This window comes from Alexandromys fortis, unplaced genomic scaffold (genome assembly GCF_014885135.2).
Source record: "Alexandromys fortis isolate MF-2015 unplaced genomic scaffold, M_Fortis_MF-2015_v1.1 scaffold_92, whole genome shotgun sequence".
Classification (NCBI taxonomy): domain Eukaryota; kingdom Metazoa; phylum Chordata; class Mammalia; order Rodentia; family Cricetidae; genus Alexandromys; species Alexandromys fortis.
This window is the reverse complement of record NW_026067972.1, coordinates 7,561,150-7,571,509: the sequence shown is the minus strand read 5'-3', so window position 1 is coordinate 7,571,509 and position 10,360 is coordinate 7,561,150. Positions and strand designations below refer to the sequence as shown.

The 10,360-nt window shown below is 53.3% G+C and overlaps 1 protein-coding gene across 1 annotated transcript in view; it reads right to left on the bottom strand.

Annotated features, from left to right (window-relative positions):
- Nucleotides 1-1,023: 1,023 nt before the first annotated feature.
- The window catches only part of Nol6 (nucleolar protein 6), an 11,327-nt gene continuing 1,990 nt past the window's right edge, over nucleotides 1,024-10,360 (bottom strand). Inside the window, exons 4-26 of the mRNA XM_050156119.1 lie at nucleotides 8,697-8,876; nucleotides 8,177-8,345; nucleotides 7,806-7,940; nucleotides 7,550-7,713; nucleotides 7,348-7,468; nucleotides 7,115-7,173; nucleotides 6,923-7,024; nucleotides 6,653-6,768; nucleotides 6,366-6,543; nucleotides 6,115-6,237; nucleotides 5,738-5,886; nucleotides 5,577-5,652; nucleotides 5,247-5,387; nucleotides 5,012-5,129; nucleotides 4,780-4,934; nucleotides 4,454-4,617; nucleotides 4,013-4,165; nucleotides 3,735-3,832; nucleotides 2,914-3,038; nucleotides 2,709-2,798; nucleotides 2,200-2,394; nucleotides 1,991-2,092; nucleotides 1,024-1,801 (exon numbers count right to left, since the gene is read on the bottom strand). Of these exons, the coding sequence (XP_050012076.1) occupies nucleotides 1,652-1,801; nucleotides 1,991-2,092; nucleotides 2,200-2,394; nucleotides 2,709-2,798; nucleotides 2,914-3,038; nucleotides 3,735-3,832; nucleotides 4,013-4,165; nucleotides 4,454-4,617; nucleotides 4,780-4,934; nucleotides 5,012-5,129; nucleotides 5,247-5,387; nucleotides 5,577-5,652; nucleotides 5,738-5,886; nucleotides 6,115-6,237; nucleotides 6,366-6,543; nucleotides 6,653-6,768; nucleotides 6,923-7,024; nucleotides 7,115-7,173; nucleotides 7,348-7,468; nucleotides 7,550-7,713; nucleotides 7,806-7,940; nucleotides 8,177-8,345; nucleotides 8,697-8,876 (3,063 nt within the window). The 3' untranslated portion in view covers nucleotides 1,024-1,651. The remainder of the gene's footprint in view (nucleotides 1,802-1,990; nucleotides 2,093-2,199; nucleotides 2,395-2,708; nucleotides 2,799-2,913; nucleotides 3,039-3,734; nucleotides 3,833-4,012; nucleotides 4,166-4,453; nucleotides 4,618-4,779; nucleotides 4,935-5,011; nucleotides 5,130-5,246; nucleotides 5,388-5,576; nucleotides 5,653-5,737; nucleotides 5,887-6,114; nucleotides 6,238-6,365; nucleotides 6,544-6,652; nucleotides 6,769-6,922; nucleotides 7,025-7,114; nucleotides 7,174-7,347; nucleotides 7,469-7,549; nucleotides 7,714-7,805; nucleotides 7,941-8,176; nucleotides 8,346-8,696; nucleotides 8,877-10,360) is intronic.

Genomic DNA, 10,360 nt, shown 5'->3' with positions numbered 1-10,360 from the left:
CCAGCCTGGGCTACACAGGATGCTGTCTCAAAAGACTAAGAAAAAATGTGAAAACCAACACCTAATTCTAACAGTGATGGCTTATTTGTGTATTTTAAATATATGGATGCTGTCTGCATGTATGTCTGCACACCAGAGGGCATCGTATCCCATGGGACTAGCTATAGAAGGTTGAGAGCCACCATGTGGTTGCAGGGAACTGAACTAAGGATCTCTCGAAAAGCAGCCAGTGTCTCTTAAGTACTGAATCATCTCTCCAGCTTCTGTTTTTTGCTTGAAAGAGACTGGGTTTCTCTGTGTAGCCCTTGCTGTCCTGAAACTCACTCTGTAGGCCAGGCTAGAATTAAACTCAAGAGATCTGCCTGGCTCTGCCTCTTGAGTGCTGGGGTTAAAGGTTATGAGACATCACTACACCCAGTTAGTCTTAGGCTTTCCTTCAGTGCCGCCCCCTCCCTGCTCTAGGCATAGTCCACAAGTTCTGGCTCCTGGTGGTACCGTCTCCCCTTGCTTGGGCTTGGTGTTCCTTTTATACACATCTGCCTCCTCCCTGAGCCCCATTCTAGGTGCCATGAGGAGCACACATCGTCTGTGTTCAGCATGCTCTGTCCTCCCGGACCTTTCTCACACAGCAGGCTAAAATTATGAGAAAACACAACTCAGGTGCCCAGAAAGCATTAAGCAGTTTAATCTCAAATCAGAGTTCCAGACAACAGACGTGCGCACCGGTATGCATGCCTGCCAAGTGAACTCAACAAGGAGCAACTACGTTCTCCATTCAAGAGGGAAAGCACACCTCAGGCTGGGGTGAGGGCAGGGACTAGGAGGGGTGCTATATGAGCTGAGTCTAAAACAACCATCCAGGATTAGGAGAGAAAAGAAGGGAGTGGCTGCCAGAAGTGGGCTGGATCAGGCTGAGAGGCAGCATCCTGCCTCACTCAGAGCTCCCGGAGAGAGAGCAGGTGTAGCACAGTCATGGGGAATGATAGGCAGCCGCAAAGGACAGGCAGGACTCACACTGAGGCCAGGCAGCAGCACCCAGTGCTGTATGCATTCCTTCTGGACTGGAGGATCCCCCTCAACTCCACACACCCAGGCCCTGTCAGGTCCAGGTCTTCTCCCCACTGTTACTCTGCTGGGAGGCACTAACACGGAAAGGCACTGCGGTTGTTCAATGGGCTCTATTCATACACGCACAACCCCTTTTCCACTGTACAGTGTTGGTGTTGGTCCACTTCAGGAACGGCCATACTTCTCTGGGTCCTATCTAAAGATCTGAAGGCACAACTGCTATCTGGGCACGTATGTCCTGCCAGTGGGATGAAGACCTGGCCTCCACACCAGGCAGGCACATGTCCTTCAACTGTTTCAAGATGAAGATGGAGAGAGAAACAAAAGTGAAGAAAAACAGTCCAGGCTGATTCGGAACTGATAGGCAAAAGGATCTGGTGGATTCAGTTTCCTCTGAGCTGGCTCCTCCTCTTCCGAGAATTTGGTTGGTCAGGTCTGGGGACACAAGACACCATGGCCCCCGCCCCAGCGCTAAAGCACAGAACTGAAAAATCTGGCAAGGCTTTCTCATGTGTCCATGAAGCAGCGTCTGCTCCAGACGTCCAAGGTCCCATGGCCCTCCTACTGCTTGTCAATGCTGGAGTCACACAGTCCATCTCTCGCTTCGGGCCTCTACAGACTGTACCAGGCCTTCACCCAACACCGCAAAGTCCTCCAAGATTGCCTCTATGTTGGGCACCATCACAAGCTCCCCACCTCGAGACACCACCATGCGTCCCTTTACGTTGGAGGCCTGAAGAATCAGAGAGTAAGTTTGAGTTGGGTGTCACCAAAGCACACACTGAGCTGCAAGGTCGGGGGCAGTGTGGACAGGCATATGAGCCCTGACATGTACTTGACCCAGGGCCACACGGAAAGGCATACCCGCAGAGAACCACGTGTGCACACTCAGCAATGTGTTGACAGTCACTGGTCAGCATACCTTAAAGGGCTGGGGCTGGAAGCTGGTGGGTTTCCAGAGGACACCAATCACCTCCCCACCATGCTGGTCATAGAAGAAAAGTGCCAGATCTCCAAAGGCCTCCTGGAAGGGACAGAACACAAATGAGATCACAACAGGCACCTAGGACCTCCTCCACGGTTCCAGCACCCCTGAACACTCCCCAGGCCCGCCAGTCCTTTACAACTTACCCTGAGCTCTGCCAGATAGAGCTGAGGGGGATCGTAGCCCACGACAGGCATCAGAGACGAAGGCCCTGGCTCACTGAGCAGACCCCGGCAGAAGGAGGCAGCTGGAGAGTCCACGGCTTGCCGGTGCCGGGGAATGTGGCGGGGAGTCAGGCGGATCAGTGCATCGTACATGTCTAAGGGTGGCCGGAACACTGTCTACGGAAGCCTTTACGTTAGTTACCCTTCCACGTACCTCACGCCCAAGCACCTGGTCATCCATTAAGGGCTTGTGTGCCCACAGAAGGTGAGAACAGCAAGTCCCAGTGAGGGAAGCAGCCAGGCCAGCTGGAGTCCAGAAGCAGAAGGCAAAAGGACGCCCAGGATTTCTGACAGGCTCTACCACTGCCGGCCACCATGGCAGCTTCAAAGCTTTTCTGTATTGTCTCACCACACAGAGCAACTGGGTACCCTGAGAAGCCCTCGACTCTGGACTTCTGGCCCTAGGAGTAAACCCTGAGTCAGATGCTTACCCTAATGTCCCCAGGCCCCCGGGGATCCATCAGCTGCCTCTCCAGGACAGGGAGGGCTTCAGCGGCCAGTATCACGAGCTGCTGAAGGATCTGGGACATAGAAAAGTCACAAGATTGACTGACCATGGTTCTTTGAGCTTGGCCTGGGCCTTTCTTTTCAGTATTAGAAAAAAAATTTAATTTTGGGACAGGTAGGGGGTTGAACCTGGGCAGAGGGTCTATCCTGCGTCCACACAGAGCTTCTGCGGTCCTGGGGAGTAATGATGACCATGACCGGGAGTTGTGTCCGAGCTGCCAGGAAACTACTTCGAATCTCTACCTGCTCCTCAGCTAGAGACAGAGGGGATGCCATGTCAGCCCCACACAGACCGTGTAACTAGCAACTGCCCATCATAGGAATTTTCCAATACCTCTCTCCTAAAGGACAAAGGTTATGAAAGGGACACCACGTGGCCTCAATGGGGTAGGGTGTTAATCTCCCAGCACCAGCCCAGAGGCAGAGTTCCCCTGCTTGTCACCCCTAGACTAGTCTCCGGCTTGCACAAGCCGAGGCCTGCCCAAGGCCCCCCTCGTCCTGGGCTCTCACACACCTGGAGAATTAGGAACCCGACACCCTGTTCTCTGCTGAGACCCAGAGCTCCTAAGATTACAATGGGAAACCAACAATCCCACCTCCAAGGTGTGGGCACCCAGTCTAACTTCCTGCTCCCCGGCCACAAGACCTCTCACCTAGCATTCAAGAAGCCTTTCTCTGCTCTCCCCTCTCTCCACAGCCCTGGGTGGCCTGCTCACCAGCCCGGTCCATTCTGTCATGGACCACATGGGCAAAGCTCTCTAAGCCAGACTCCATGGGGGGTGGGGGGTTTCTTCCTCCTGACAATCCTAGTCCCCAAGATAGACAGTTAGGCTTAGCCATCTGGGACGTGGGAGGCTTCCCTGACAGAATTCCAGGGAGACCCTGTCTGTCTTTCTGTGCCATCTATAAGGGCAGTTCTTCTAGTGGTCTGACCCGAGTCTACCGCTTACCAGTCAGTTCACTGTTGAGGTTGACAATGAGTGGGTTGTTCTTCCAATCAAAGGTAGAGACCAGGTAAAGGAATCGAAGAAAGCCAACCTGCGGGGAGCTGAGCAGACAGATGAGAAAGAACATGAGGCCTCACGTCCCCCTTCCCAGGCTTCTACAATCCGGGAAGTCTGGGTCTGGGACTGTCCTCATGGGGGACGTAGCCACCCTCCCCCATTTAGAGTAAAAACTGCATCACGAAGGGCAACTTCCGGGGTTAGAAAAATGTTGGAGGAACTACCTGGGAGGGGTGAAGGGCTCGGGGTGCAGGAAGAGGGCAGCAGCCACCAGATCCAGGCTCTCATCGGTGAATCCATCACCCAGAAGCTGGGCACGTACCCACCGCTTGGCCAGGCGAGCCACACCTGAGAAGGCCGGGTGCTGCTGCTGGAGTCTGGGAGAGGAAGGAATGGTAGTGAGAGCCGTGAACCCAGAGCCCCACACAGCATTTTAGCCCTACAGCCACGGGCATTAGACCCCTGCCCCACGCTGGCCTCTGTGCTAATGTGTTACATGTACTATTGCATATTAGCCGGGCAAACACCTGGGAGGCTGTTACTAACGGTATCACCATTAGTAACAGAGGTGCTATCTGGCCTCTCAGAGAGTCTGGTAGCCAGGCGAGCAGAACGGGGGCAGGGGAAGGCCTACATCCAAGACGAGCTTATGCATGGAGCCTTACCCATGCAGGGCACTGGTGAGCAGGGGCAACAGCCTGGTTTCTCTCTCAAGGCGGAGGGAGGCGGGTGTGTCTCTCATAGAGATCATGCCCTCGGGGCTCCGTACCTCCTTCAGGATCTGTGGCTCCCGTTGATAGGCCACTCGAATTCTGAACACAAACCCATCCTGTGGGAAGATGCGGCAAAGGAAGTGATGTCAGAACACAAGGGGGCGCTCTGCTGCCTGTACCCCTGGGCCCCTAGCACACTACCCGCAGGCGACCACAGGACCCACAGGGACACCCCTGGAGCCCGTTCTCTGTGGTTTCCCAGCCTGCACCAGTCTGACCTTGAGGACGTCGGTGTGTGTGGCGGTGGCGCGGCACTGCAGCCGATGCCGCTGCGACAACAGTTCCGCCAGGCGCAGCTGGAAGGCAGCTCGGACCCGCTGCACAGCCTCGGCACTCTGAGGCCACTTTCCGCTGCCCTCGAGGTGACAAACCACTGAAGAATAAAAGGGGCGAGAGATCTAATACTGGGAGCCTGCTGCCTCTCCCACTCCCTCCCCAGGACCCTCTTACCAGTCATAGGCTCCACGTAGGCTGGGCAGGGCTTATCCAGCCGGGGCAACAGGGAAGCCCGCTCTTTGAGATGCTTATAGAAGGAATAGGCAGGCCGAACCGGGGTTGGAGGGAATACCTATAGAAGAAATGAGGACGATAACTTTAGCAGGGAGGGAGAGCCAGAGACAGGAGGTAAAAGGGACTGAACAGAGGTGTGAGGGAGGCACCAACCGGAAGGGACTCCCCACCTCACCTCTGTATAGCGCAGCACTGGGTGAGTTCCCTGAACAGCAGACACGGTGAGTGGGAGTCCTTCCAGCCCCCACAGCAGGCGGCTGAGGTCATCATAGCTACGCACAGCTGATGCCAGGGCTTCTTCACCTGTGTTGGACAGCTGGAGGAGAGAAGACACTCAGGAAGAAGTCTGGATCTTACAGAACCCCAGCACCATCTAGGATCCTGCAGGACCACAGCACCCCCTGCTGGACACAGAAGATGCAGGCTGGCTGCAGTAGGAAAGGTTCTTTCCAGTCTTGCCCCGCAGTATCACTCTACAATCACTTGGTCAGACTCAGGCTCTTACCTCTTTCGGGCCTTGGATCAGTGCGTCAAGGAAACCACCCACATAGTGGACACAGGTATCTGGGATGTCAGCATGGCTAAAGAACACAGATACAATGAGGGCATCAGGGGCTACGTCCACTGACCACAGCAGCTTCCTAGCATGAAGATGCTAACACTCACAGTGCCAAGAGGTGGGTGACCACCTGTTGAGGAATAAGGCGCTTCTCAGAAACAGAGGCCGCCTCCCAGACCACAGCTTCCCGGATGGCTCCGTCCTGAAAACGTCTCAGTTCTGAGCGGGACCCCCAGAACTGACGGAACTCAGCAGCCTGGGGAGAAGCAAAGGATGGGAGGAAAGATCAGGAAAGAGAGACTGAGTCAGGGTGTAGCAGCAGTAGGCCTTGCCTACCAGCACGCTCGAAGCCCTAGCTAGGCTCAATCCTAAGCGCTGAAGCAAACTAGGCTGTCTCAGAAAGCTCCACCATGAGAGGCCTCAGCTCGGGCAGCATGAGGGGGACCCACCCACTCCTCCCCACGGACAGGCTGGGGCTGCACACCTCAGGCCGGTCAGCCTCAGGACCTAGGTCAAGAACACTGGTCAGTCCCTCAGGCTGGAGGAGCAACCCCAGGGTCAGGGTCCCACAGTCCTTGTGCTTCGGTGGATCTTCCTTGATGTCCCACTGTAGGGAATAAAAGGGGCGAGTTCAACCCCAACGTCCCCCAGCCTGGTCTAGAAACTAGCCAGCTGGGCAGCTCGTCTTTGGTGTCCCTTGGGACCCCACAAACTCCCCATCATACCCGGTCTCACCTCTGGGACTGGAGGCCGAGAGTGAGCCAGAAGGCGCAGCCGGGACCCCAGACCCTGCTCCAAAATCGCGGTTAGCGGGCCCAAAGCTGCCGAAACATAGTCCCCACCATTGTCCTGTAGCTCTGGCCAGAGCTTTAGCCGGTGACATGCTGCCTGCAGACGACTCAGTGGGCGGAGACTGGAGGGCATAGGATGAAGAGGACCAATTAGGGCCCACTAGGTCCTTGCTGCTTCCCCCCCCCCCCCCCCCCGCAATGACCCGCACCCTGTATCAGCCCCAAACTCACTGGACAATGTGGTCAAAAGCCCGCACCATGGGTTTGGGAGTCATCAACAGCAAGTGAAATCCATCGTCAGCTTGGCTGTCCAGCAAGGCCATGGACAGCTGGGCCTCGTGCTGCACCTGGGCCACAGGGTAAAGGAGGGGCCACAGCTGTCACCCTCATGGGCTGAAGGGGTCACCTCTGACCTTACTTCTTTGGAGGGGAGTGTCTGACAAAGGAACAGCGTCTGGGCTGGGACCTCTGGAGGATACAGGACTAGGAGCCCGCGGGTACCTGCTTGTAAGTAGAAGCTGTGACATCGGCACAGAGGTTGAGGTGGCCTGTGGAGTCCAGGAACACAACTGGGAAGACCTGGTGGAAGTCGGCCAGGACTGGCTGCCAGGCAGAGAGAAGACAGTCAGGACTGATCGGGCCAGTCACGGCTACCTTCGGGTCCTGGCACAGCCCTGACCTTCCCTAACTCACCATGGAGGGATCTGAACCCAGAGATAAACTGATTCCGTTGACCGTCAGATCCGTAGTGGCTAGATTAAAGAGGGGAGGTGTTAGGAGGTTTCCCTTGGGACCCAGCCGCAGGGACACCCTCCCGCAGCCCGGGTGGCTATACCTATTTGTTTCTCATCTGGTGACAAGGAACTAAAGGAGCTGGGTCCCCGGGGTAAGTGGAACCCCTGGCCTTCCCAATCTAGCTGCCTTACCCAGAAACTGCAAGACACTTCTCAGGACCTGGTAGCCGCTCATGGTAGTATGGATCTTGCGCTTAGACACGAGGAAGGCAACCAGCATGGAAATAAGGAAGCCATTAAATCCACCCAGGCCCTGAAAGAGACACAACAGATCTGAGCTCAGAAGCAGCCAGTAACATGGGGAGGGGAGGCCACTAGGGCACCTTCAGCTCACCTTGTCCAGCTCCCGCTGCCGCAGCCAAACCTTCAGAAGTGCTATACCATCCTTCAGCCCCTGGGCAGAGCCCAACACAATGGATAGCAGGTGCATTTGGGACTCAAGAGCTGTATCCTGCAGGATCCATGTGTTATAGTGGGGTGTGGGGGGCTCTGGGCTAGCTGTTGAGGAAAAAATATATAGAAGCTGTGAGGAACAAAGCCTCCGCAAAACCCCGGTCCACCAACACATTCCAACACCAGTGCCTACTGACCATTCTCCGGAGCACTGTGCCCTCGGTACCAGGCAGAACGCACATTGTTCTTGGTTGGCAGCAAGCGGCAAGGGCGGAAGAAGTCCAAAGGAGGACACGGATGCAGGCGTACAGTAACCAGACGCTCATCCTTCCCTAGGCGGGGACAAGGAATACTGATATCCTACAACTCCTGAAACCAGAGGGATCCCCTCACCACCCCCTCATACTTGGGGCACCTATGACTTTCCACCTCATAATTTGAGACCAATGCCTCTCACCTTGGCCTTAAGGCTCCTATTTCTACTCTCTAGACCTTTCGGACCTTGTGACCACCCCCATCCGGATTTGTCACCCCACACTGTGCACCAAACCCAGTGGGTGACTCCCACCCTGTGGCCGCAGCAGCAGCGAGGGCTTCAGGTGGCAGCCACTGGTGTAAGAGAAGCGAACACTGCCAAAGAGAGGATCCTGGGCCAGGTGGTAAGCCAAGTGAGCTAGGTAAAGAGCACGCTTGCGGAAGTAGCGCTGGTTCAGGCCGTCTTTGTCCTGGAAGATTTCCTGGAGGAGTCAGGGAAAAAGAGAGAAGTCACCAGCCTGGTCTACAGAGCTAGAGCTAGTGCCAGGACAGGCTCCAAAGCCACAGAGAAACCCTGTCTCGAAAAACCAAAAAAAAAAAAAAAAGAGAGAGAAGTCAGACACAGAAGTGCTTATGGAGCTAGGGGCTAGGTCAAAGCTAGGCTTAATTTTAATTCCCAGGGCACTATCACTGACTCAGGAGTGCGTAACACAACGGGAGCATCATATCCAACGTTCAGACGAAGAGCTCAAAGGGACAGTAACTGGACCAAGGGCCCATCTAAGCTACCCTCAGAGTGGCGGCCCTCTACACCCCCAAACCACGGGCCTTACCCTGGGCATGGTCAGCGCCACATCCACGTTGACGTCTGGTCGGATACAAGTGCCCAGAAGGTAGCTGCCCACGACAGTGATCTGGGACGGAGGCAGGAAGCGGAAGGAACCCTTCACAGCATAGGGCACCTGGTGGAGGGGCACTCGAACGCCAGCTGGGAGCCATGACTGGTCGGTGAGCTGGAAGGACGGAGAGGAAACACATGGATTCTACTATCTTCCTCACAAAGCCCCGATGTCTAGTAGACAACATACCAGCATGTTAAAAACTAAACTCTCAATCTTCCATAAATACCTTCTCTATGAAGACAACTTGACTGAAAAAAAATATTTAAAATTTAGTTCTGTTATTACCTATTTTCAGGTTAAAAATGCTGGCACACACCTGTAATCCCAGCATTTGGGAAGGCAGGAAGATCTGGAGTTCGAAGTCACCCTTGACTATATAGTAACAAGTTCAAGGCCAGCCTTGACTATACAAGACCCTGTCACAATAAATAAACAAATACATAAAATCAAAACTATCGGCACATCAAAATCCCAGGAAAATTCTTCAAAGACCTTGAAAGAATGGTACTCAACTTCATTTGGAAAAGGAAAACACCCAGGATAGCCAAAACAATCCTGGGCAATAAAAGAACTTCTGGAGGCATCACAATCCCTGACTTTAAACTCTACTACAGAGCTACAGTACCAACAACAGTCTGGTATTGGAATAAGAACAGACAGGAGGACCAATGGACCCCAGATATCAATCCACACATCTTCCGAACACCTGATTTTTGAATAAAGAAGCAAAAAATATCAAATGGAAAAAAGAAAGCATATTCAACAAGTGGTGCTGGCATAAATGGGATATCAACATGTAGAAGAATGAAAATAGACCCATATCTATCACCATGTACAAAACTCAAATCCAAATGGATTAAAGACCTCAGCATAAAGCCAGCCACACTGAACCTTATAGAAAAGAAAGTGGGAAGTACACTTGAACACACTGGCGCAGGGATCCACTTCCTAAATATAACCCCAGCAGCACAGACACTGAGAGAAACAATTAACAGATGGGACCTCCTGAAACTGAGAAGCTTCTGTAAAGCAAAGGACACGGTCAACAAGACAAAACGACAGCCTACAGAATTGGAAAAGATCTTCACTAACCCCACATCAGACAGAGGTCTGATCTCCAAAATATACAAAGAACTCAAGAAATTGGACACCAAAAGATCACATAATCCAATTAAAAAAAAATGGAGTACAGACCTAAACAGAGAACTCTCAACAGAGGAATCTAAAATGGCTGAAAGACACTTCAGGAAATGTTCAACATCCTTAGTCATCAGAGAAATGCAAATCAAAACAACTCTGAGATTCCATCTTACACCTGTAAGAATGGACAAGATCAAAAGCACTGATGACGACTTATGCTGAAGAGGTTGTGGGAAAAAGAGAACACTTCTGCATTGCTGGTGGGAATGCAAGCTGGTCCAACCCCTTTGGATGTCAGTGTGGCGATTTCTCACAAAATTAGGAAACAACCTTCCTCAAGACCCACTAATACCACTTTTGGGTATATACCCAAAGGATGCTCAATCGTGCCACAAGGACATGTGCTCAACTATGTTCACAGCAGCTTTGTTTGTCATAGCCAGAACCTGGAAACA